We start from the raw sequence: 27,946 nt of genomic DNA, 5'->3' as shown, positions 1-27,946 counted from the left end.
TCACTTGTCGGTGCCATCTGGCAGTTCCACATGCCACCTGCCAGTGCCAGCCAGTTCCATCTGTTGCCAGCCTTACTCTTTCTGGTCAGCCCATACCCCTGATGTAACAGCGTTTCAATGGAGTTATTGACTGGGTGCTCCATTGTGAGTTGGGGATAGGGGGTGAAAATGAGTGGCCTTACCCCGGGAGCTGGAAAAAAAAAACTGTCTCCTAACTTTTTTAACTGGCTCCTAAATTCAAAGCAAATTTGTCAACCCCTGCCTCAGATTATGTTTAAACAATATGTTACCCTGTGAAATACCTGTTTGCATTTTTTTGGTTGTATTCTATGGGGATGGCCTGTTTGGGCCAGACTTGGGATGTATGTTCGGAGGTTTTCAAAAGAATAAGTTCTGTTCTTATCACTTTTTTTTTTTTTTTTTTTTCCCCAGTTTTCACAATCCTTGGCTGCTTGCAGGCTTCAGCCTCTAGAGCAGGGGTGTCCAACTCAGGTTCATTGAGGGACGTACATCAGTGTGTTTGCCCTCAAAGGGCCGGTTGTATCTGGGTCGCATTTAGGGTTGCCACCTCATCCCTTTAAACCCAAACACATATATGAATTACACAGGTTTTGAGGGTAATTTAATGCAGATAAAGCAACAAGTGAGTTTAATTACCACCTTAACATAGCCAAAGAACCTGTGTAATTGATATGTGTTCGGTTTTAAAGGGATGAGGTGGCAACCCTAGTCGCACTACGTACAGAGTTCAGGATTACGTCAGAATTATGCTACGTACAGCGTGAAGGCTACATACAGAAAGCAGGGTTCAGGAGTGCGCAATGTAAAGCGTGCGGGGTGCACTACGTACAGAGTACAAGGATTCAGGGTTGCACTACGTACAGAGGGCAGGATTCAAGGGTGCGCTGTGCCCAATGTGCAACATCTGACTTCCATTCCTCCTCCTGGGTTCTGACCCCTTCACCCAGCACTCTGCCTCAACCTCACATCTGTACTCTCTCCTACCTGGTGTAAGATGGTATTTACAAGAAGGCTTTCATGGCCAGTCCTCAAAACCCCTCCCCTCACAATGCAGCCACTGGATGTAGATAACACACAGCCGTGAAGAGCCATCAGGTACCTCTGCCAATGACAGGCAATGCCAGATCGTCAGTGCACAGCTACACACACGCACGGCGAACGCCGCTGGGGAGACTGAGGAGGAGAACAGAGGAAGTGTTTACTCCAGCTGCCAAGAAGATGTATTTGTGATATCGGGAAGCGGCTGGTGAGAACAGGAGGTGGAGACTGGCGACCGATGCGCGGGCCACATGTCAAGGCCTGGCGGCCCAGATTTGGCCCGCTGGCCTTGTGTTTGCCACCTGTTCTCTAGAGTGAAGGCTTAGGGCCTGCTCCTCCAAGACAGTAAATTGAAGTCTAAAGCCCCATACACATGATCAGATCTGCTGATTTTTGCCTTCAGATTTACCAAAACCATGTAGTGCAAGGGCCTGCCAGATTGCATACAAATTGAAACTCCTAAGGTTTGACCTCATATTATATGGTTTTGGTAAATCTGAAGACAAAAATCAGCAAAAAATCTGATGGTGTGTAGGGGCTTTAGCCTTCTTAATTAAGCAGTTTCCCCACATTGTCAAGAGCTTGTTGCTGTTGTAAGTTCTAGATCGCCTTCTGTTGCAAGGAGTAATGATGCTTTTCTAGTGGACAAAAAGTTAGTAGGTTTTTACTAAAATCTATTTTCGGTCCCAAGTAAAAGGGCGACGTTCAGCCTATGTTTTGGTTCTCTAGTATTTTAGCAAATTTTGGTTCTCGTAAGTGCCAAAGGGGATCACCTCTCTGTCTGAGGGAGTCAGTGCATACAGTAGTGGGCTTGTTCTAGCCAGGAGTTTGTGGTATCAAGCAACATGCTGGCTACATGTCCTAGTGTTAATTCCTCCGGAGTGCCTTGCTCTAAGGAATTGTGTGGTTTCTTGCAGAGCCCTGAGTTTTCCCTCAATTTGTCTTTGCTGGAGAAAATTTAGGGAGGATTGTCGCCATGTTTTGATTCTTTTTGCTCTGTTCCTCCAATGGTCTGTATACTGGTGGATGTCTCACCTAGGTTTAAGACCAGAAAATCTTTCTCCTCTATTCATGGAGTCACGCTTTAGTCCAAGAAATGTGGTCTACGCTGGAGAGGTTGCTGCCCATCAATAACGTGGAACTGGCACAACTTACCTGGTTCTCCTGCAGCAGTCGGATTAGTTACAGGGATCTATGGTGAAACTTCAGTTGGATAATGCCGTGGCATATATTGGTCATTAGGAGGGCACCAGTAGCCATGCAGTCCAAGAGGAGGTTTCATGTCCTCAATCTTTCCGCAGTACATCGGGAGGTAAGGCATTGGCTAGTGGATTCCTCTGCCATTGACTGTCTTCGCTGGAGATATCTTGGTCGACGTTGAGACATGCTAGTAATAGACCCATTGGCACCCAGGTTCAATGCTAAATGGAAATTGCCAGGGCTCTAAATTTTTATATTTTGTAGTATTTGCTCTGGTGTCGGTGTGGGACCAGTTCTCCCTGATTTTTGACTTTTCTCCTTTTTAGCCTGCCACACGGCTGTGGAAGGGGTGGGATTCAGAAACCTGCTTCTATCCTTCCTTATGACCATTTGTTTTAACAGCATGGCTATTGAAACCAGAGTCTTAAAAGTTGAGAGTGTGTCTGGTGCAGTTATTCCCACACTTTGAAAGGGCCAGGGAGGCTACTGCGAGGAACATTACTATAGGTCCTGGTAATCTTGTGGGGATACGAAGATCCATCCTTGCAAAGATATGGGCTGAAACTTGACATTTTCCCCTCGTTGAAGTCGATATAAGCTAGCCTTTAGTACATTCAAGGGACAGATTTTGGCCTTAGTATTTTTGTTTTAAGGGCCAGTTACTTTCTGTTCTTGGGTGCATGTTTTCTGTTCAAAGTGTCATGCTCATGATGCTTCTGGTTGGGTCACATTCTGCCCCCCGTAGGACCTCCTGTCAGTTTTTGAGCCATATCGTGGTGGTTCTTTGGTGTCTGCCATTGTCCTCCTCTTTTACCTTCATTGTTTTCCTGGGTTTTCAGGGCAGCGGTGTGCAACACCATTGCATGGCACAGGAAAGTATAACGTGTTTTGTTTAGGAAATCAAAATTAGACCTTTACAACTGCATTAATCCTCAGCTGTTCTTGGCATGCAATCATCCAGTGTCTCTGGCTATAATAAACAAACAGTGCCTGAGTTGAAGAAATGTTAAAGTCTGGTATGACAAAAACTGTACCTGTGGGGTGGGAGTTCAGGAAAGATGATATCTGAGTTTTAGCAGTGGACTTACTGAAGTTAACAGATTCACTTCTAGAATCAGGCAGATCCAGTGTTAAGTTACCTGGGACGCTTCCGCTACAAGATCGACATTTCTTTATCGTACATCACAGGACACAGAGCATTATTCATGACTCTCTGGGTTATAAGCTACCTTTTAGGTGATTGGACACTGGCAACCAATAGCAGGAAGGTTCCTCCCATATAACCCCTCCCATACGGGAATTACCTAAAAAATTTTCTCGCCAGTGTCTTCAAGGTGATGGTCACGAACGTTGAAGCTCTTCAATTTCTTCAATAGATGTCCCAGTGAGGATGTTGTAATCTGATCCATTCGGATGACACAAAGCTAAAGTGAATGGTACCCGAGCCTCAGTGCAAGAACAAGGTTTTGCTTGTAATGTGTCCTTTATGGTGCTGGATCCTTGTGTAGTGATATTCTGGTCAATAACTTGCCCAAGCCCAAAAGTGCTTTACAGGTCCAAAATGGGGGACCCGGTCCTTGAAGGTCCACAGAGGCGCTACCAGCCATGATGGGGGAAGATTGGGCCTGATATTCCAGGTCCTGCATCGTGGAGTACTCCCTCTGGGATGGCTGATTTATATTCCCCTCTGTTACTGTGTCCTCCCTTAATGTTGAAAGTTACAGACAGTCTCCAACTGCTTGTTTTTAGCCGCGCTCGTGCTGTTGCCCCACGTGGTGCGCTGCTGGCTTTTGGTGCACTGCTGGCTTGTAACCTGTCTGGTATGGTGCACCGTTGGCACTGGTGCATGTGCCGCTGACATATAATGGCGCACGCCGTGGAATATGCGCCTTGTGGTGTTGGCGGTTTTCAGGCATACATGCGCCACTGCTTGGCACCATTAAGTTGCGCATGCGTGCGCATACGCCATGTGTTGGCGCCCTTGAGCGGCGCGTGCACGACAGTTTGCGTGGCATGAGCTGGTGCGCAAGGACGCATCCTGAAACATTAGAGGCTGGAGTTCCCTGGCGTGCGCCTTGGAGACACAGAGCTGTTTGGAGCACATGATTCTGCAGGTTTGGACACAGTTGCAACAGATTGGCAACGAGTGTTTTATAGGCTGTAATAGCTGCTGTATGCTGGATTGCAGCTGGTGGCTCGGAGGGAGTACTGTCTTCCTTATACTTGTAAGCTATGTCTTCCAGAAAGAGGAACAGGGAGCAAGGCAAATGCAGGGGCAAGTGTACCTCCTTTAAAGTCAGGAGACCAACCTCTTGTGGATATTCAGTCTCCCCTGAAAGACCTGCAGCTTCTGGCCTGACTGAGCCATTGCATTTGTCAGGCATTGTGGCCACTGCCAGTGTCCCTGCCTCTGCTTATGTTGCCAAGGATGATTTGGCATCTGCCTTAGCTGGCCTTGAGGGCAAAATGGCAGGTATGATTGCCTCAGTAACACAAGGAGGGAGGAAACGTAATAGATCTCCCTCTCCTGAGCCTGACCCCAGTGGTGAATCACCTGAGCATCAGGGCTCAAAATAGCCCAGCAGGTCCAGGTGAGCCAGAGTGGGAAGCGGAAGTGGTCCCAAAGGATCGGGAAGGAGAGGCTGAGGACTCTACAAGGGATTCTGGTTGAGAAGAACCATTCTCGGCCTCCCATTCCCAGAAATTGTTCATCCAACCTCTGGCAGAGATGGTTCAAGCTGGGTTTAAATTACCCCCAGTTCAGGAGACTGGACCCTCCTGTTCTACTTTGGGATCCCCGCGACCTCAGCAAGGTCCTCAAGCATTCCCGGTGCATCCATTACTGGAGCAGGTGGTTTACGCAGATTGGGATCATCCTGACAGGATATATGTGCCTCCAAAAAGGTTTTCCTTTTTATATCCTATGGAGGAGAAAGTCAGGAAGAAGTGGGATACACCTTTTAGTGGATGCTGCCATTTCTTCAGTGAATAAAAATGTAACCTGCCCGGTGGATAACGCCCAAGTATTTAAGGATCCGGCTGATAAAAAGCTAGAATCCTTGTTAAAAGCCTCCTTTGCAGTGGCCAACTCGGCAGTTCAGTCAGCGGCAGCAGCTATCGGCATCTGCCAGTCCCTAAAGGACCGTTTTGACAATGTAGGTTCCTAACCAACCTTTTAAGAGGAGACTACCGAGGCATTATCGGAGCTCCCTCGCTCTTTGTGCTTTGCATTAAAAGACTAGATTCAGCAGATGTCCCTTGTGCACTGCTGTCGGTACATATGCGCAGTCTTGTGGCTAAAGAACTGGTCTGCCGAGGTGCCGTGCAAGAAACTTCATGCAGCTTTTCCTTTTCATGGAGAACACCTGTTTGGCGAAGATCTGGATAAGTATATCCAAAAGATCTCAGGACGAAAGAGCGCCCTACTTCCTATTAATAGGAAGAATAAACAGCCTTCTTTAACATTCCCCATGCTCCAGGGCCTAGTTCTTCTTCTCCCAATCGGTACCGACGGCATCAGCAATCTGGGTTTAAAAAAACGCAGGGTCAGAAAAAACCCTGGACTCAAAGGTCAGCCAAGCCCAACTCCAAGTCTACCCTGTGAAGGGGTGCCCCCACTCTTACGGGTGAGGGGAGGACTTCGGCTGTTTTTGGATGCTTGGGAGGGACTGGTTCAGGACAGGTGGGTCATTTCCGTCATAACACAAGGTTACAGAATAGAGTTTCGGGAGTTTCCTCCAACTCTATATTTCTGAGATCAAGTGTGCCGGCGGAACCAGGGAAAATGAAATGTCTGTTCCTGGCCTTGGAGTATCTGCAGATGCAGGGGGTAATTGTCAAGGTCCCGCACGAAGAAAGATTCAAGGGGTTTTACTCAAACCTTTTCACCGTGCCGAAACCAAATTGGGAGAGAAGGCCCATTTTGGACTTCAAGTCTCTCAATTGTTTCCTAAATGTCCGGACCTTCCGTATGGAGTCGGCTCGTTCAGTGATAACATCCCAAAGAAAAGGGGATTACTTGGTGTCCATAGACAGCAAGGACCTTCACATGCCTATCTGCATCCCACATCAAAGGTTTCTGCGTCTCGCGGTAGATGGGCGCCATTTTCCGTTTGTGGCATTGCCATTCAGTTTAGCCACGGCCCCTTGAGTCTTCACAAAGATTCTGGCACCAGTGTGGGCAGCCCTAAGATCCCAGGGGATTTCTGTAGTAGGGTATCTGGATGATCTTCTGAAGGATCAATCTTATCCCATCGTGGTCCAAAACATTTTAAAAACAGTTTAGGTTTTACAGCACCTAGGTTGGATTCTGAATATAGACAAATCAACCCTTCATCCAACTCAAGTATTGATGTATCTGGGTCTAATTTTGGATACCGCCAGAGAAAAGGTATTTTTATCCCCTTAAGGATTGACTCCCTAGTGGAGCTCGTCCGGAGGGTGAAAAGAGAAGAGAAACTGTTCGGCTGTGTATGAGGTTTCTGGGCAAGATGGTGTAGTCTTTCAATGCAGTTCCTTATGCTCAGTTCCTCTCCCAGGTTGTTCCAGAACAACATTCTGAAAGCCTGGGACAAGACTGCTCTAACCTTAGCTCATCCTATGACTCTGTCCCCACAGACACAACTGAGCCTTTCTTGGTGGCGAAAACCAGCAACTTAAAAGTCAGAAGATCTTTTCCACCAGTGGCTTGGAAAGTGGTGACTACAGATGCCAGTCTGGGCTGGGGAGCAGTCCTGGAGGAGGAATCAGTCCAGGGGGTGTGGTCTCAAACAGAAAAGACCTTGCTCATCAATCTTTTGGAAATTTGGGCAGCCAGGCTAGATCTGCATTTCTGGACATCCAGGTTGCGGGGTCTTCCGGTCCAAGTTCAATCCGACAACTCCACGGTGGCTGCATATATCAATCATCAATGAGGCACCAAGAGCCCAATGGCCCAGAAAGAAGTGTATCACATATTGACATGGGCAGAAAGGCATGTGCCGTTTCTCTCAGCAGTATTCATACTGGGGTTGGACAATTGGCAGGCAGACTTTCTGAGTCGCCAAAAGTTGTTGCCAGGGGAATGGTCCCTTAATCCCGAGGGTTTCCTCCAAATTTGTCAACATTGGAGGACCCCGGATGTGGATCCCCTAGTGTCCAGGTTCAATGCCAAGCTGGACAGGTTCGTTTCCAGAACCAACGATCCGCTTTCAGTCGGGACAGACGCTTTGGTGGTTCCTTGGCACCAGTATTCGCTGTTGTATGCCTTTCCTCCAATTCAAATTCTGCCAGACCTGCTACGCAGGATACAGGAAGAACAAAAACCGGTGATCCTGGTGGCCCCAGCCTGGCCCAGGAGGTCTTGGTACACAACTTGTGAAGTTGGCAGTGGGGGACCCATTGCTCCTTCCGAACCTGTTGTCTCAAGAGCCCATATTCCTTCCTGCTTTATGGTTGCTGAATTTGATGGCCTGGCTATTGAGGCCAGGATATTAAAAGAACGTGGGGTCAGGGGTTCAGTCTTGTCTACTGATAAGTGCTAGGAAGCTAGTCTCTAGAGCGATTTACTACAGAGTCTGGAAATCGCACATTTCCTGGTGCGAAGGGAAAGGATGGAACACTCGTAAATATACGATTGGGAAAATCCTTGCCTTTCTTCAGGCAGGAGTGGACTTAAAATTGGCCTTAGGCACAATTAAGGGTCAAATTTCGGCCTTATCAGTTTTTTTCCAGAGACCGATTGCATCCCATTCTTTGGTGCGTACCTTTTTGTTAAGGGAGAAACGCAACTAAGGCCGCCAGTTAAACCGCCCTTATGCCCCTGGGACTTGAACTTGGTGCTGTCAGCTCTTCAGGGTCTACCCTTTGAGCCTATTAGGCATATTCCCTTAGTTCTATTGACTAGAAAATTAGTCTTTTTGGTGGCCATAACCTCCGCCAGAAGGGTGTCAGAATTAGCCGCCTTTTCATGCAAAGAGCCTTACTTGGTTCTACACTGGGACAGGGCAGTCATGCGCCTTCGTCAGGATTTTTTGCCAAACGTAGATTCCAATTTTCATTTAAATCAGGATATCATTTTGCCCTCCTTCTTTCCAAACCCAAAGTCTACGGAAGAAAGGTTACTTCATTCGCTTGATGTAGTGAGGGCTATCGGTCTACTTGAGTATGTCAGCTCCATTCAGGAAGACTGACTCTCTTTATTCTGCCGGAAGGTCCTAAAGGACAGGCAGCTACAAGTTCAACTATCTCGAGGTGGATTCGCCAGGCTATCATCCAGGCGTATGAGTTGAAGCACAGGATTCCACCTAGAGATTTGAACGCACATTCCACTAGAGGGGTTAGTGCATCATGGGTAGTGCATCGACAAGTGTCTATGGCTCAGGTCTTGGTCTTTGGTTCACCAGGTTTTTACCAGGTGGATGTTAGATCTCAAAAGGAGACTGTTTTTTGGCCACAGCTTGTTGCAGGCAGCCTTATAGGACCGGGGCTGGTTGGGACTTGTATAGGTTGTCTCCTTCCCCGCAGGTGCATTGCTTTAGGACATCCCAGATAGTCATGAATAATGCTGTGTCCCGTGATGTAGAATTTTTTTTTTTTTTTTTTTTTAATACAGCTTACCTGTAAAAATCCTTTTCTTTGAGTACATCATGGGACACAGAGATCCCTCCCCTCTTTTCTGGAACTTTCATTGCTTGCTACAAAACTGAGGTAACTCCTGTATGGGAGGGGTTATATGGGAAGAACCTTCTTGCTATTGGTTGCCAGTGTCCAATCACCTAAAGGTAGCATATAATCCAGATAGTCATGAATGATGTACTCAAAGTAAAGGATTTTACAGGCAAGCTGTATTAAAAAATCTATTTTTTTCTTCAAAACCTGCACTACTGGATCTGCCTGATTATAGAAATGAATATGCCAGCTTCGGCTTTGAAGACGACCACTGGTAAAGCTTGTCTATGCCATCCTTCTCAAACCCTCACAGGCACGGTTCATTAATTTACAACCCCGATTTCAAAAAAGTTGGGGCGCTGTGTAAAAGCTACATAAATACAGAATGCAATGATTGGCAAATCTCATAAACCTATATAATCTCAATAAAATAAAATGAAAACCTATCGTTTTAGGACAAAAAATAAAATACGGTAAATTTTGAAATTGATGGTGGCAATATTTCTTAAAGTTTGGGCAGAGCCATGTTTACCACCGTGTAGAATCCCCTCTAAAAACTCTGTAAATGTCTGAGAACTGAGGAGACCAGTTGCTGGAGTTTTGGGAGAGGGCCGTTGTCCCATTCTTACCTGATATAGGATTCTAACTGCTCAACAGTCCTGGGTCATCTTTGTTGATTTTTATATATTTTTTTGTTTCAAAATGTTCCCTATATTGGTGAAAGGTCTGGACTGCTGGCAGGCTAGTTAAGAACCAAGACTCTTCTACTACAAGCCATGCTGTTATAGATGCAGTATGTGGTTTAGCACTGTCCTGCTGAATTCTGCAAGACATTTCCGGAAAAAGACGTCTGGGTGGGAGCATATGCTCTAAAACATGGATATATCTTTTGGCATTGATGGTGCCTTTACAGATGTACAAGCTTCTCATTCTATACGTGCTAAGGTTTTTGAACTGACAGCTGATAACGAGCTTGAAGTTCCCTCTCTTTTACTCTGGAGGACGCAGCACCCATGGTTGCCAAAAGGAATGTCAAATTTTGATTCATCTGACCACAGAACATTGTTCCACTTTGCATTAGACCATTTTAAATGAGCTTTGGCCCATAGATGGCTGTGTTTCTGGATCATGTTCAGATATGTTTTTTTTTTTCATTGCATGATAGAGCTTTAACTTGCATTTTTGGATGGCACAGTGAACGGTTTTCACAGACAGTGATTTTTGTAAGAATTCCTGAGCCCATGCAGTGATGTCCATTACAGAATCATGCCAGATTTTAAAGCAGTGACGTTTGAAGGACGAAGATGACACTGGTATCCAATATTGCACTTTTGCCTTGTCCCATGCACACAGAAATTTCTCCAGATTTTCAGAACTTTTTGATTTTATATACTGTAGATGATGATGATATCTTTAAAGCCGTTGCAATTTAACAAGGAACGTTATTTTGAAATTGTTTGTCAATTTTTACAAACCGCCTTTCACAGATCGGTGAAACTCTGCCCATCTTTACTTCTGAGACACTCTGACTGGCATGGGTCGAATTTCGAAATAATTTTCTTTAGAAAATCTTATCTAAGAATTTTTGTTTGTATTGCGCACCATTAGTGGGCTACAGCAACAGCTGATTTTCGTGCGGCCATTGATTTTGAGTAATCGGACATGTTGGAAAAAAAATTTCATAAACAATTTTCTGATCAATGATGGGACTCATGCGAGAAATGTAATTGAAAAAGAAATGAATTGAAAAAAGAAAAGATTCCCAGCCACAAAAATTATTTTCTGTAGCAACATGAGGTGAAATTGAAGGCTTCGTTGGTCGAATTTTGAAATGAATGGTGGCACCGTTACATCACAAAACACAAAAATTTTCTGATTTTCAAAATAAAATTCTTTTCAAATTCAACCATGTATGGCCAGCCTAAGATGCGCTTTTTTTTCAATCATGTTACTGGCATGTTGCCAATTAGCCTAATTATTGGCAAAATATTCTTCCAGCTCTTCCTTCTTAGTACCACTTATATTGCCAGCATTTTGTTGCATTGTCCCAACTTTAAGATGTCTTGCTACCATTCGTTTCAAAATTGCCTCTTATATTAAAAAAAAAAAATATATATATGTTTGAGCTTCCGTAATAAACAAAACATGCATAGTTTGGGATAAACAACTCTGGGACTTTCCTGGTATTTGGGAGTCTGATTGGTAAATTGTCAGGTAATATGTCAGTGGGTAATTTGCCATCTCTCTCATGTGTGCGCCACTGGATGAGTGTTGTGTTTTAAGAATCCTATATAAGAGACGCTCTGATAAGAGTCAGCAGAGCACACTGATGGCCTTGTTTGGATGTGTTCTCTGTAAATATGTATCAAATTAAATATAATTTGAAACTTCACCTTGTTTGAAGGTTATTCCACAGGTTTCCTGTAAAATAAGGAACTTGAGAGAAAACTCTCTACTCAGTGTTTTTTTTTTTTTTTTTTTTTTTTTTTTTTTACATTGTGTTGGATATTATCTTAGTCTGTGTGTGTGTGTGTGTGTTCATTGGGAAGTATAGTAATTAACAAACCTGATATTCTACTCCTATAGCATTGCCACATGAGTGACAAGGTTTTGTGATTTGAGTTGCCATAAATTACAATTGTAGCCCTAAGAACAAAATAATTAAGCTATTAATCTGCTTTGTTTGTGTTTAGTACACCCCTTTCAGCTACAGTGTCTGAGAAGGTATTGAAGTGAAATTATTTATATTTTATTGAGGGACATAGTGGGGGGGGGGGGGAATAGTATTTGATCCCCCTTCTAATTTTGTATGTTTGCCCACTGACAAAGAAATGTTCAGTCTAATTTTAATGGTAGGTTTATTTTACTAGAGACAGAATAACAAAAATATCCAGAAAAATGTCATTTCAAAAAAGTTATTTATTGAGTTGCGTTTTAATGAGTGAAATAAGTATTTGATCCCCAATCAATCACCAAGATTTCTGGCTCCCAGGTGTCTTCTATACCGGCGCTGAGATTAGGAGCACGCTCTCTTAAAGGGAGTGCTCCTAATTTTGGCCTGTTCCCTGTATAAAAGACACCTGTCCACAGAAGCAATGTATCAATGAATCAGATTCCTATCTCTCCATCATGGCCAAGATCAAAGAGCTGTCAAAGGATGTCAGGTACAGGATTGTAGACCTACACAAGGATGGAATGGGCTACAAGACCATTACCAAGCAGCTTGGTAACAGGGTGACAACAGTTGGTGTGATTATTCGCAAATGCAAGAAACACAAAATAACTGTCAAGCTCACTCAGTCTGAGGGCTCCATGCAAGATCTCACCTTGTGGAGCTTCAATGATCATGAGAATGGTGAGAAATCAGCCCAGAATTACACGGGAGAATCTTTTCAAGGATCTCAAGGCAGCTGGGACCATAGTCGCCAAGAAAACAATTGGTAACACACTATGCAGTGAATGACTGACTGAAATACTGTAGCTCCCACAAGGTCCCCCTGCTCAAGAAAGCACATGTACAGGCATGTCTGAAGTTGGCTAATGAACATTTAAATGATTCATAGGAGAACTGGGTGAAAGTGTTGTGGTCAGATGAGACCAAAATCAAGATTTGTCATCAATTCAGCTCGCCTTGTTTTGAGGAGGAGGAATGCTACCTATGACCCCAAGAACACCATACCCACTGTGAAACATGGAGGTAGAAACCTTATGCTTTGGAGGCATTTTTCTGCTAAGGAGACAGGACAACTTCTCCACATCAAAGGGATGATGGACAGGCCATGTACCATCAAATCTTGGGTGAGAACCTCCTTCCCTCAGCCAGGGCATTGAAAATGGGTCATGGATGGGTATTCCAGAATGACAATGACCCAAAACTCACAGCTAACGCAACAAAGGCTCAAGAAGCAGCACATTAAGGTCCTGGAATTGCCTAGTCAGTACCCAGACCTTAATCCCATAGAAAATGCGTGGCAAGTGCTGGAGGTTTGAGTTGCCAAACGTCGGCCTCAAACCTTATTGACTTGGAGAAGATCTTTAAAGAAGAGTGGACCAAAATCCCCTGAGATGTGTGCAAACCTGTTTGCCAACTACAAGAAAACATCTGTCTGTGTTTGCCTACAAGGGTTTTGCCACCAAATACCAAGTCATGTTTTGCGAAGGTGTCACTTTTTATTTTTTTTTCACTCATTAAAATGCAAATTAATTTATAACTTTTTTTAATGCATTTTTCTGTATATATATATTTTTTTTTTGTTCTGTCTCTCACTGTTAAAATAAACTTGCCATTAAAATTATAGACTGATCATTTTTGTCAGTGGGGCAAATGTACAAAATCAACAGGGGATCAAATACTTTTTTCCTCTGTCTGTAGTAATTCAGGAATTTTGGGGCTGCTTATACTGCAACCAACAGGAGGTTGCAACACTTGCAAACAGAAAAAAGATTGTACTTGCAGCCCCCATATAACCCTTTCTTCCCAGCAAGCCTCATGTTTTTTTTTTGCTAGTGTCCTAGGAGGTGGAGCGACCTCTAACACAAATTTTGCTAGCTAGTGGATTTTAGTCAAGTTATCACTGCTGGAGCTAGTCCCTACATAGCAGCTATGTGGATCCTTGTACCCTCAGCAACCGCTTTGGAGGCTGTACCCAGATCCCTACTGTAATGAACAGTTGTGGGGCTAGCATACTGTAGAATGTGACCTTCAGGCAATGGGCTCTGCATTTTGGGGCTTTCTAGACCTCTGTGTGCTGTTGGTTACCCGTAGAGTCCTTTCTGGTTCCAGAGCCATGGCACAGCCTCTGATGTGACCTTTTTCTTTAAAGATTTGCTAAGTAAGTCCTGTCAGGCTGAAGCACCAGGAGCTACCTCATAGCTGTACTATTTTTTTTTAGCATTTTTTCAGATTTCCTGCCATCTAAGTGATGGAACAAGGTTGAGGGAATTTAGCATGGACATTATCCGGAGTGGATGTGGATGGTTGGTTGGTCATTCAGTTTCGCTGGGTTAGGCCCATTGTTTCTGCAGCTACCATTTTCTCCATAGTATTGATTTTTCTGTCATGGTCTGAAGCACCAGGTTGATCTTTGTTGCTATTCCCTTTTTGGGATATCCTCCCTTTTTTTTTTTTTTTTTCTTTTTCCATCCAGCCGCATTGATTCATTCAGACTGTTGTGGGGTAGTTCCCACATTAATTGTACTCATCGGTGACTGTTACAACCCCTTAGTTGGATTGCTTCTGACTGTTAAAAGAATGTGAAATTTCTTTATTGTTCAAAACTTTTATTTTTGGTTAAAGTCCAATGAAGGACACAAGTCCCACCCCTTTGTGTTTTTTGGCCCTATGTACTGTTTGCATTAAAAAATTAGGCATGCTGGGTAGTTGGGGGGGGGGGGGGGGGGGGGTGCTTGCTTAAAACTTTTTTTTTTTTTTTTCTACTTGCCACTCTCCTAAATTCCTGTAGAAAGTGGTATCATCTGACTGTTTTCAGAGAGAGTTGCTGGCTTCCTATGACCCTCAATGGATTTCAAGAATAAGATTTTACAGTGTGCATTAAGATCTTATCTTGCACAGGCAAGTATCTCCAGCACGTGCTTTTTAGTTGGCAGTTGGAGAAAAAACAAAAGATGTCTTATGGATTGAAAAACCCAAAACGTGCTCCATGAAGGAGAAAAAAATCATATATGCTAACTACTCTTGTGTTGCATGTTAATTTTCCAAGTTTTAGACAATGGACCTTTCTTTATTTAAAAAAATAAATAAACCCCTATGTGAATGTGTTTAACAGTTGGTCATAAAGTTTCATGTAATACTTTCTAAGTTATGTGTTTGCCTATTGGGCATACTTGTTACCCTCAGTAGACTATGCAGAAATATTGGTTCTGATGTGAATCCATTTAAGTCGCTCCCTTTATTTCCTCTTAAATGCCACTTGAATTCCATTACTATTTATTGCTTTTGTTTCATCCCATCCAGCCCTCCAGTGAGGCGTCAGTGGGGAAGGAGGGACAGACCCCAGCAGAGTATCGTCAGTCAGGATGATAGTTCCTTGTGGGCTGCCTTTTTTCCTGTAGATGAACATAGAGTTTACGCCCTCACCAGCACTCCACCACGAATGCTCCACCCCACTTCACACTCCACTCAGCAAACGCCATTCATGGTTGACCTTCATGAACAGGTAATGGTTTGCAAAATGATATTTTTAATTGACTGATACTGTGAGAAATCTAAAGCATGTTCTAATGTAATTCAGGGGGACTGCACTATACAGTCAAACTTGTGGAAGCTGTTAATGCTGTGTTTAGCAGTGTGTAAAGCCAAGCATTTGCCGGCTTCAAGGAACTTTTTTTTCCCCCAAGCCTTCAGCTCCAGTTTATAGCGGTTAAATACCGATCTTAATGAGAGTACTGTCTGTCACTTCAATGAAGCGAGCGCTTGTAGAAAACCTCCTAGCTGCTTGTTTAAAATGACAGTCAGCAATCCCATTAACAGTGAATAGAAACTTCTCTGAAGTGAGGTCAAATTTTTGTCAACACTTTATTTATTTTTTTACAGCAGAGCATAAAACATTTGTCAGGTTTTATTACAAACTGTTCTACCCACTATCCAATACTGGCCACTGTAGTGTCACAGTTTGATGCCTATCACAGGATGGTGCGGAAGTGACGTTGTTGCGTACTGCGCATGCGCGATGCGCTCCAAACGCTCGCGCCGTGCGTTCCAACATAGTTTCGGCAATACAGTTCAGCGAAACCATCACATAATGTTACGGAAGTGATGTTACACACAACACAAACACGGGCCACGTTGTTGCGTACTGCGCATGCGCGATGCGTTCCAAACACTTGCGCCGTGCGTTCCAACATAGTTTCGGCAATACAGTTCAGCGAAACCATCACATAATGTTACGGAAGTGAAGTTACACACAACACAAACACTGGGCCGTTCGTTACAACACTAATACTTCCCTTGTTACCTAGTAGGTTTTGCATTGCTGGGACTTGTAGTGCCTATCCTGAGCTACATGCTTCAATGTTCAGTGTCCTCATCCCTATCCCCATGCTTCAATGTTCAGTGTCCATCCTTATCCCCGTGCTTCAATGTTCAGTGTCCTCATCCTTATCCCCGAGCTTCAATGTTCAGTGTCCATCCTTATCCCCGTGCTTCAATGTTCAGTGTCCTCATCCCTATCCGTGAGCTTCAATGTTCAGTGTCCTCATCCTTATCCCTGTGCTTCAATGTTCAGTGTCCTCATCCCTATCCCCATGCTTCAATGTTCAGTGTCCTCATCCCTATCCGCGAGCTTCAATGTTCAGTGTCCTCATCCTTATCCCTGTGCTTCAATGTTCAGTGTCCTCATCCCTATCCCCATGCTTCAATGTTCAGTGTCCTCATCCCTATCCGCGAGCTTCAATGTTCAGTGTCCTCATCCTTATCCCTGTGCTTCAATGTTCAGTGTCCTCATCCCTATCCCCATGCTTCAATGTTCAGTGTCCTCATCCCGATCCGCAAGCTTCAATGTTCAGTGTCCTCATCCTTATCCCTGTGCTTCAATATTCAGTGTCCTCATCCCTATCCGCAAGCTTTAAATGTTCAGTGTCCTCATCCTTATCCCTGTGCTTCAATGTTCAGTGTCCTCATCCTTATCCCTGAGCTTCAATGTTCAGTGTCCTCATCCCTATCCGCGAGCTTCAATGTTCAGTGTCCTCATCCTTATCCCCCTGCTTCAATGTTCAGGGTCCTCATCCTTATCCCCGAGCTTCAATGTTCAGTGTCCTCATCCCTATCCCCCTGCTTCAATGTTCAGTGTCCTCATCCCTATCCGCGAGCTTCAATGTTCAGTGTCCTCATCCTTATCCCCCTGCTTCAATGTTCAGGGTCCTCATCCTTATCCCCGAGCTTCAATGTTCAGTGTCCTCATCCCTATCCCCCTGCTTCAATGTTCAGTGTCCTCATCCCTATCCGCGAGCTTCAATGTTCAGTGTCCTCATCCCTATCCGCGAGCTTCAATGTTCAGTGTCCTCATCCTTATCCCCGAGCTTCAATGTTCAGTGTCCTCATCCCTATCCCCCTGCTTCAATGTTCAGTGTCCTCATCCCTATCCGCGAGCTTCAATGTTCAGTGTCCTCATCCTTATCCCCCTGCTTCGATGAGGACACTGAACATCGAAGCATGGGGATAAGGATGGGACACTGAACATTGAAGCTTGCGGATAGGGATGAGGACACTGAACATTGAAGCACAGGGATAAGGATGGACACTGAACATTGAAGCTCGGGGATAGGGATGAGGACACTGAACATTGAAGCAGGGGGATAGGGATGAGGACACTGAACATTGAAGCTCGGGGATAAGGATGAGGACACTGAACATTGAAGCTCGGGGATAAGGATGAGGACACTGAACATTGAAGCTCGCGGATAGGGATGAGGACACTGAACATTGAAGCAGGGGGATAGGGATGAGGACACTGAACATTGAAGCTCAGGGATAAGGATGAGGACACTGAACATTGAAGCACAGGGATAAGGATGAGGACACTGAACATTTAAAGCTTGCGGATAGGGATGAGGACACTGAACATTGAAGCACAGGGATAAGGATGAGGACACTGAACATTGAAGCTTGCGGATCAGGATGAGGACACTGAACATTGAAGCATGGGGATAGGGATGAGGACACTGAACATTGAAGCACAGGGATAAGGATGAGGACACTGAACATTGAAGCTCGCGGATAGGGATGAGGACACTGAACATTGAAGCATGGGGATAGGGATGAGGACACTGAACATTGAAGCACAGGGATAAGGATGAGGACACTGAACATTGAAGCTCGCGGATAGGGATGAGGACACTGAACATTGAAGCACGGGGATAAGGATGGACACTGAACATTGAAGCTCGGGGATAAGGATGAGGACACTGAACATTGAAGCACGGGGATAAGGATGGACACTGAACATTGAAGCATGGGGATAGGGATGAGGACACTGTACATTGAAGCATGTAGCTCAGGATAGGCACTACAAGTCCCAGCAATGCAAAACCTACTAGGTAACAAGGGAAGTATTAGTGTTGTAACGAACGGCCCAGTGTTTGTGTTGTGTGTAACTTCACTTCCGTAACATTATGTGATGGTTTCGCTGAACTGTATTGCCGAAACTATGTTGGAACGCACGGCGCAAGTGTTTGGAACGCATCGCGCATGCGCAGTACGCAACAACGTGGCCGTGTTTGTGTTGTGTGTAACATCACTTCCGTAACATTATGTGATGGTTTCGCTGAACTGTATTGCCGAAACTATGTTGGAACGCACGGCGCGAGCGTTTGGAGCGCATCGCGCATGCGCAGTACGCAACAACGTCACTTCCGCACCATCCTGTGATAGGCATCAAACTGTGACACTACACCACCTGAGCTTGATTTCAGGGTCTTTCTTAGTTTGTGGCTTTGATTGGAAGTGTTTAGTTTTAAACTTTGGGAAAGAAAAAAAGATGACTTCTTTGATATAATTCCACTTGTGAAGTCCTTCCTCTTCTTCTTTTTTTTTTTTTTTTTTTTTTGTGTTAAGATATCTCCAGACAGCTTCTCAGCCATTAAATTTTAACTGGCAGAACCAGTGAGATTGCTGATCTTGGGATAAGTAGGTGCTTTAATAAATGTGTTGCTGTTAACAGGATTAGTGCAGTTTTCTGTTGCGCTTTGGGTGCTGTTGGAACCGTATATTTATGTTTTATGGAAAATGCACTTATAGACGCTGAACCTAGATGCCATGTCTCTTGGTTTGTAGTGCACTCTATAGGAATACACGGAACAATCACTTTGTAGATAAACTGGAAGCTCTTTTGAAAAGATGAATTGTTTTAGGTAAACTTGAGGCATGAAAATTGATTGGCTTTAGAGATTAGAGCTGTACATATTTACAGTAGTGCTATGTGTGTTTTTTATGTTTTACAACTTCAGTTTTTTTTTTTTTTTTTCCTTTTTTGCTAGGTGCACCAGGGACCTGTCCCTCTTTCATACACTGTTACAACAGTAACTCAAGGTTTCCCTTTGCACGCTGGGCAGCACATCCCAGGGTGCAGCACGCAGCAGCTGCCAGCATGTTCTGTCATGTTCAGCAGCCAGCACTACCCACTTTGCTGCCTGCCTCCTCCGGTAAGTAAGTCTTTAAAAAAATGGCAATAGTTGCTGTGAAGTTTTTTTTTTTTTTTTCGTTTTTAAATGTAATATTAAACATCTGAGTACCTTTTTTTATTTAGGGAGAAGTCAAGCCTGAGCTTTTTAGGCTGGTGTTCTCCTATGGGTCACAGGAGTGCAATTCGTTTTTCACTCCTATGACCCGTTTTTAGAGGAAATCAGTCTGATGTCACTGGAATTGGTCGAGACAGCGTGTCATCGGGACTTAGGAAGTCTGGATCCGCCAGCTGCCTGGACTGATGGTAGTCTCAGCCTCTCAGCGAGCTGCTGAGGCAGCTGCTCCCCGTCCCTCCATAGCTCAGCGCTCCAGTGAGCATGGAGGAGCAGAGCAGGAGAGCTGCTGATTGACAGCAGCTCTATGCATGGAGGTAAGAGAACTGAGCCATCAGCGATGTGCTGTGGCTTGGTTTGAAGAGGCAGCAGGGGACAGATGCAGCATCAGTCTGATGAAGAGGCAAAAATGTTGTTTAATCATTGCTGCTCATAGGTCAAATTTATATTTCGTAGGTTCTTTCCTGTCATTCAGAGGGTGGAATGTCTAATACTCTGCTGATGTATGAATCTGTGTCTGCACAGCGTTAATTGGTGCTGTGCCAGTCACGTGAGGGAAAAAAAAGCTTTCAGAATAGTCAAAAAAATGAATAGCGCCAAAGTGTGTTAAAGCTTTGTACAAATCCTATATTTCAAAGGTGGAGTTTAAGTTAACTTGACAATAGCTTTCACTTTGTTCAGACTGTAAAGATATCTGGAGGAGGCTGTGTCATGGACCTCCGGCCTGTGTATGTGCTGGGACTAACAGGGAGATGAATATCCTGCCTCCATACTGTTTAGTAATAAAGGAACATGAAAGGGGAGGGAAGGAGTGTCATTTACCACGGTGTATAGGCCCACATGTGACTCTATAGTCACATGGGCTGCACAGAAATGGAGGAAATGAACAGCTTAAAAGGGAACTGAAACCGGAGCATTGCATACTAGCACATTATAAAATACCTTAGAAGGAAGCCCTCCAGCGGTGCAATGTCAGCGCTGACAGTGCTCCATTACTCAGTCTTTTTTCTAGGTTTGCAGGCTCCAAATATTTAAATGGCTGAGCCACAATGACGTCACCCCTGTGCATGCACCATAAAGCAGTTTCTTCAGAGAGCATGCGCTGCTGACGTCACTGACTTTTGAAAGAGCGAATATCTCCTTAACCTTGTACGTTTTAGGAAAAATAAATTTTACATAGTTTTCAGTGGTATCCATTTAATGGTTGAGATAATTAAGGGTTTGTTTTAGATTTGTATTGTTTAGTAGCTGGTAGATTAAAGTGTACTTTATCTGATGGCGTCTCCATGTACACTTCTGCTGGTAAACGGATGTTTAGGAGCAGTTGTGCATTTTTTTTAACTGCTCCTTGACTCTCCTCTGTTATCTTATCGATAAATGTACACAGGTTAATTTATAATCGTTTCTCACAGCGAGTTCACAATAGGGGTGGATGGATGGGAATCACAGGGCCTGTTTATAGCTCTGCTGGTCTTAGACACAACCCTTAGAACCCCTCCGTCAACTATGGCCAACTGAGCTGGAGTCTTCACGCATATAGACTACCCAAATTGTACCTCTAAATTCCCCTGCACTGCACACTCCTTGTACTGAGGGTCGGCGCTCCGTGAAATCCCCACTCATTACCCGAGAGGCATGTTCGACCTCTACATATCTTACACCTAGCTGCCTATCCTGTTAAGAATACCACAGTTGTACAGCTAGCTCTAAACACGCCATATTCACTTGGTTTACATTATAATAACAACTAGCAGTCTAAGGTGATAATACTAATAGAAGGTATACTGATATTTCCGTGTTTATGGCAGTTGCTGATTGAATATACATTTGATTTTGTTAAGATTACTGTATTTACTTTGACTGTATCGTTATCTATACTTTAATAAAAATGTTTGAAAAGAATTTATAATCGTTTCTAGACAGTTGCATTTTAGAGGCTTTTTTTGGAACTCAAAAAAAATGCGTTCAGAAGCTGTGTTTAGCGGCATTTTAAACGCAGATAAACGAAACGTGGCTAAACGCGGTAACTAGTTTTTTTTTTCATTTTTGAATGAATTGCTGGCAATACACTATACAAAAAATAGTTCAAACCCATTTTTGAAAAACTAACATTCGTTTATGTGTACCTTGAGCAGGTAGTGTTGGTCAAGGTTTTGAGCGTTTGCCATTAAAGTGAATGTAATTTTTATTTTATTTTTTTAATTGCCTCCTCTGTGCAATGGTATTTCACAAAACGGTCCCTTACCTCCTCTTCTGGGGTCCCCGGCTGGAGCTGTCTGCCTCTCATCTTGTGTGTGTTCCCCCATAGCAAGCTGCTTGGCGTGGCGGCACAGGTGTGGGCACGCCCTGGAGTCTGGCTGTGTGCATCCATAGACGCACACAGCGTGACTTGGCCCTTTCCCTGCTCTGTTATAGGATTTGACTGATAGCAGGAGCAAATTAATCTGAAGAAGAGCTGGAGCTGGGCACAGTGCTGGATCGATGTAGGACTCGGGTAAGTGTTAGGGAGGTAGGGGGGAAGCTAGTATTGGAAGTTTTTTTTAAACATAATGCAGTGTACATGGGTCGCGCACATGTGCAGTGCTCTCTGCGCACTACAGATCCCTTAGCCCCTAGTCCATCTCAAGAGTGAGCAAGAGAGGATGGCTATGTTCCTATATACAGTGGGGGCCATAGAGAATGAATGTAGCCACCCCCCTAACTGATAGTCAGGGGCAGAGGCAGCCGAGGGCAATAGAAGGTATTTTTGAAAGTTCATTTTTTTTTTTAACTAACATATCATACTTTCCTCCACTGTGCAGCTCGTTTTGCATAGAGTGGCCCCCGATCATCGTCTTCTGGGGCTCTCGCAGCTCCTCCCTGCATCAGATAACCCCCCTAGAAGAAGCGCTTTCCTGAGGGGGCTACCTTGCAGACGCCCTCCCGAGTCCAGCATTTGCATCCATAGACATGAATGCCAGACTTGGTCCTGGCCCCCGGCTCCCATGTCACTGGATTTGATTGACAGCAGAGCAGCCATTGGCTCTCGCTGCTATCAATCTATCCAATTAGGAGTCGGGACCCAGTGGAGAGAGGGAGAGCGCATCTCCACCGAGTGAATGAAGGTGCTCAGAGAAGTAAAACCCCTTTTAAAAATTTTTACTTGAATAGATTTAAACCAGAGTTTAGTATCACTTAATTCAGAAAGAAGTAGAGTGGGACTTTACGTGTGCCTCAGTGGAGTGTTCATTAAAATAAATTGTGTTATAAGTTAAGTATCACTTTATCTCTTGCAGGCTAGAGTAAGGGATTCAGTGTTGTAAGGCTTTTATTGTGTGGTTAACAAAGTTTTATTGGGTCTAATAATGGCTAATTGTGGGATACAGTTTTATTGATGGTGTATCTTTTTGAAAACATCTTACATTTTTAATCTTTTAGAAAATGCCTTTCAGGGAAAGCTGGGAAGGTGAGGAGCACATAATTGCCTTCCAATTACCCCCATCCCCCTATTTTTCAATACTGGATTGGAGCTTACACAGAGTTAAGTACCCTTTCTTTGCTCCCACTAGACAGCAGTCTGGTGGTTGGCTGCAGGGAGAGAGTCATGCACTTCTATACCCAGAAGCAATAGGTTTTACTCCAGTTGGTGAACAGAAAGGCAGATGAATGAGTGGAAAAAGCCCCTCTCATCTTCAAGGTGGACATGTTGCTTTGCCCTGAGTAAGCATAGTACACTCAGTTTTTAACAAACTATTTGTACGAATTGTAATACCTGGGTAATTTACCAGTTTATTGATGTGATAAAATAAAACCAAGTCTTATTAAAATAACCTATAAACTGTTTGCACTAATTAGTCATTTATTTAGTTTGAAACAATAACCAGTATTACTTTTCTTGAAGATCATACCAGGGTGCACCATGCAGCAGCTTCCTGTCTCGTACCAGCCATTTCCTCCTCTCTTATCCAGCGAACATTACATCTTGCACCCTCACCCACCGCTGCCACCGCACCAGCCACCTCATTTGGCCTCTCTGACCCCGTTTGTTACAGTACAACCACAGAGAGTGGTAAGTGCCAAGATGACACAAATTGTGTTTTTTTTTTTTTTTTTTGGCCTGAATTATAATCCTGTGTGATTTCCAATGCTTGGTTTACAGCCTGAGGTTCTACAACCAGCTAGATAAGAGATTGTAATGCTAATGATATCCACGCCTCAGAATCTTGTCCAAAAAGTATTGCTGGGCTTATATACCATGACTCGTTGTGTACTTGTATGGCATTGTACTTCTAACGTGACCTTTCTTTCAGTGTGCATCTGTGGTACTTAAGTTTATTATGTGATTCTTGTGTGTGATCTAGAGCTGGTTTCCATTAGTTTCATCACTTGCAGGGGTTTCTACTTTAAGAGCTGGTTCATATCATGCCCGCTCAGTAATAGCACTTTGCATTCTTCACGTGGCTTTGTGTGGTGCGTTTTCAGCCCATTCATTTTGAATGGTAAAAAATTGCTCTGCATGCACTACTTTTAAAAATGCACTGCAACTAGTATAAAAGTACCATGCAATCCAGTGATGGCAATGCACTGCCTTTGCAACGTGCGTTTGGGGTGTCAACTTATTATACACCTGCTTATGTTCGCAAATGGACTGCAATTTGAATGCAGTGTGAATTGCACTGAAATGCACAGGGCGCTCCTGTGCGATTTCTGTGAGGACATGGTGTGAAGCAGCCCTAAGTGAACGGCAGGACCTGCTTCCACTTCTTCAGTGCAGTAGCATAAATGAGATACCCTGTGTGTTTTCCCGCTTAACAAACAGCAGCTGGAGTCCTGCCCCACTTGTCTCAGGTCCATTTGATTGGATATAAAGAATTTTGCCCCCCTGTTCTCAACAAAACAAGAGGCTGCGGCTACAAGTTGGATCTCTAATGGGTGCATGTGCACATTTTAAAGTTCAAGTTTGATAATTTAATTTAAGGCCGGGTTCACACTGCTGCGGGGGGAGATCCGGATGTGATTCGCACCGCACTGCAGTGCAAATCACATCCCATCTCCGTAGCGATGCGAGTTCAGCCATACAGATAGTATGGCTGAATTCGCATCGCTCCCGCAGCAAACTCGCACGGGACCCTTTTTTTTAGTCGGCAGCAGAATCGGATCGTATGGGTGTTCACACCATGCGATCCGATTCCTGTGCGAGTCTGCAGATCGCACTGCGATATGCGGACGTATCTGGGGGTGTCATTAACATTTCATTGACACTCCCAGCCGTTCGCATAGGGCAGTGTGAACTGCCGGCGGGAGGCATGCGATGCGGGAAAACGCCGCGGATTCGCGGCGTTCCCGTATCTCTGTGGTGTGAACCCAGCCTAAAAGAACCTATCAGGGTGGGTATATGGGAGCTACTATAATTTCTTTAATGTTTCTTAACTTCATAGTGTTTTATTGTGTAAAACAAGTTAGGACAGCTGATGTGCATTTCTTGTTTAATGTCACTGTAGTGATGTAAAGTAGCGAAAGAGTAAGGATGACCGCTATGTAGCTTGCGCCTTTAAAAATAAGTCAGTACTGTTATCTGTCAAATTTCTATCCTGGCAGGTTTAAATAGAAAATGTATATACTTGGGGCTCATGTATACTGAGCATTTTAATTTTTCCTCTAAACGCTCTTAACCCCCTGGCAGGAAAAAGCTTAAATGCACCTAAAGCCACACTTGGCATTAATGCCAAAATATCAAATTATTCTAGCCATTACAATGCATTTAATGCCCCTAAACTTGTCTAGCATTTATGCACATTTCACATTGTTTCTGCTAAAAATCTCCCCTCCTGAGCATGTTGGTAATTATTATTATTTTTTTCCTCCCAATCTGTAAATGCTCCTCTTCTAATATGCCTGTGCATGGACACATAAGCTAATATAGAGGCATGTGTTGTTTTGGGGATATTGATTATAGCAAAAAGTAAATATTAATATATTTTTTTCAAAATTGTAGCTTTTTTTTATTTTATTTTTTTATTTTATATATCGTAAATAATAAAAACCGCAGAGGTTACCACCAAAAGAAAGCTCTATTTAAGGGGAAAAAAAGTATGCCAATTGTTTGGTTACAGCGTCGCACGATTGTCAGTTAAAACGACACTGTGCCATATCGCAAAAAATGGCCCCTGTCAGGAAGGGGGTAAATCCTTCCAGGGCTGAAGTGGTTAATGTAACTGCCTACTGCCAAAACTGTCATTTGAAGAAAAACACATAGCCAAGTATTTTACACAATTTTTTATTGTGCAGAACAAACAAATTAAATTTGAGATGCTAGCCACCATCCAAATAAAAATAACTTAAAGTGCGAATCAATGTTCACCAAACTTCTACCAACATGAAATTGGCAGAAGGGGCCCAAAGGTTGGCGCTTGACAAATAAACTTCCTCTTTATGCTCTCATAGTACATCACTAGGTTCATGTTTGTCGAATGACAATTTGCGGATATGTAGTATGCTAGACAAAATCCTGCACAAGTGCTTGTGACAAAAATCAGATGCTCGGTTGTACAACAATCAAACCGTGTGTACGAGGATTAAGTTCTAGCTTTAGTGATATTGGCCTGCAGTCAGCATCTTCACACATTTAACCACTCCCTTTTAACCTTCATCATACCAGCCTATATTTAAAGTGTTTTAAGAGTTCCACCCATAAAAAATAATTTTACATAAATGGGCAGCAAATAACATAAATTACATTTGGAGAAATGTGTGGTGTTTTTTTTTTTTTTTTTAACTTATGTAGCACTGACCCCCGAAGGAGCTGCTGGTTTTATTTGGGCTTACCGTTTCCTCACCTGCTCGCTTCTCCGTCACAGGGGTCCTGTTGGAAAGTAGCCCAAATAATGTTGAATCCGACACTTAGTCCTTTTTTTTTTTTTTTTTTTTTTTTAACATTCATTCAGGATAAGCACAAAGTCCTTCAATAGAGGGTCAAAGGGTTAAGGGGAGTTCAGGCACCTGGTAATTGTGGGTTAGAGGTATTGGTCAGATCCAGAGGACAAACGGCTCCACAGACTGGATCTAGCAACCACCGGATAGGCCCCTCTCACTTGACCTAGCAGCCTGTGACATGCTCAACAAAGTCTCTGCCACAGACTTGTCAATTAAACTAAAGCATTCTTGAGAGGTTTAAAGAACTGCCATACAGTTCCAGTTTTCTTTCAGCCGACCCAGCGATACTGTATGGGTGTTGATACAGGTTGCGTCCTCTGAGTTTCCAGGCTCCTCCAGAGATACCAGCCTTGCGCTCAGTCCTCTACTAGAAAAGTCCACCCCTGGATTCTCCAGTTTTCTTGGCTTCTCCCTGCAGATGAGACAGCACAGGACCACCCCTGGATCAGTAGGCCCCAAGACTTTTCCGGGCCTATCCTCTCGGTTGCAGAGCCTTGGGCCAGCCGGCCCTGAGGAGCAGGACCATGCGACGCAGACCCCAGGCCAGGAGGGCCACGAGGTCGGGATAGCGGACCCTGGAAATGAACCACCAAAAATGGCGTCGGTACCTTAAATACCCTCTCCCAGAATGCACAGCAGGAAAACCACTCCCACTGAGCTACACCGAACAAGAGGTGGTATTCAATACATCCAGCCTGCTGTATTTCCACACTTGCCGGTGGTGACAGCGACACCTACGGTCAAGTGGGAACCAGTGCAACCCAGCTGGACTGGCACAGAAGCCAGAACTTTTTTGTAATAATTAGCCTGAGCCCAATTGCAGCTTCAGACAACTAAATTTAAAAAATAGCATCTGCTCATTAGGAGCAGGGCGCTACACTTACCTTTTAATCCCTGTTGCTATGTGGTCTCCTTAAATCTTCTCCTTCCTAGCCGCGGCTCCTGACATCACTTCCCTCAGCTCCTCTGCTCGCTACTGCTCCTGGGAGATGTGTGTCGTTTCCCAGGAGTCAGTGGGCAGTGCCGAAGGCTAGGATGCCATAACAATGGGGCGGGCACATCCGACTACACCGCCTGTTGTGATGGCAACATGTATAGTTTACAGCACCGCTAAATGCTATTACTGCGCTTATGCGAGAACTGGCGGTGCATGCTGGGAATACATCAGCACCTTATCCAGGAAGAATATGCTTGTGGGCTTCTCCTGCCCCCAAGCTAGATGGGAATCCATAAGAAGGAAAAGTCTGAGGTATTTTGTAAGATAAATATATAATAAAGGCAGCGCTAATGACTAATAGCTTGATATGCATTATGCAAGATTAATAGTAATTAAAATAAATAAATCAAAGATGTGGATGGAACCCCGCTTTAATTTACTGTATCGAATTCGCAAGGTGCATGAAGTATTCTTTAGTTAGTTTAGCATACGCTAACTTGATGGTATCGTGCACTTCCCTCACGTTTTTTTTTTAATTTGCATGTCATTTTACAAACCTCTCCTGTTCAACCTCATGCCAAATTGTGACCCTATCATCTGCATGCCACAGCGTAATTAGGATTCATCAGAGCAGGCACCCAGTTTTCAGTTTTCACTTGCAGTCCCTGCTAATTCTTACATTTCTCTCATACATGTATAAATCGGCACTGTGTGTATATGTATGTATGTATGTATGTGTGTGTATATATGTGTGTATGTATATATATATATATATAATTTGTGCAGCGGTTTACCCAATTTTTTTGGTAAAACGGAAAAGATTATGTTGCACCAAGTAAACAGATGCATAACATGTCACACTTTCAAATTGTGTACACCCGTGGAACTGTGTCAAACTACAGTACCTAAAAATCTCCTTGGGCAATGCTTTAAAAACCT

At 43.9% G+C, this 27,946-nt stretch overlaps 1 protein-coding gene across 1 annotated transcript in view; it reads left to right on the top strand.

Annotated features, from left to right (window-relative positions):
- The window catches only part of RNF44 (ring finger protein 44), an 83,711-nt gene that overhangs the window by 44,094 nt on the left and 11,671 nt on the right, over nucleotides 1–27,946 (top strand). Inside the window, exons 3-5 of the mRNA XM_077472398.1 lie at nucleotides 14,882–15,083; nucleotides 18,901–19,065; nucleotides 23,039–23,206. Of these exons, the coding sequence (XP_077328524.1) occupies nucleotides 14,882–15,083; nucleotides 18,901–19,065; nucleotides 23,039–23,206 (535 nt within the window). The remainder of the gene's footprint in view (nucleotides 1–14,881; nucleotides 15,084–18,900; nucleotides 19,066–23,038; nucleotides 23,207–27,946) is intronic.

This window comes from Lithobates pipiens, unplaced genomic scaffold (genome assembly GCF_037356315.1).
Source record: "Lithobates pipiens isolate NorthernLeopardFrog02 unplaced genomic scaffold, aLitPip1_a1.2 Scaffold_8, whole genome shotgun sequence".
Classification (NCBI taxonomy): domain Eukaryota; kingdom Metazoa; phylum Chordata; class Amphibia; order Anura; family Ranidae; genus Lithobates; species Lithobates pipiens.
The sequence above is the reverse complement of the archived record's forward strand: the minus strand, read 5'-3'. Positions and strand labels throughout refer to the sequence as shown.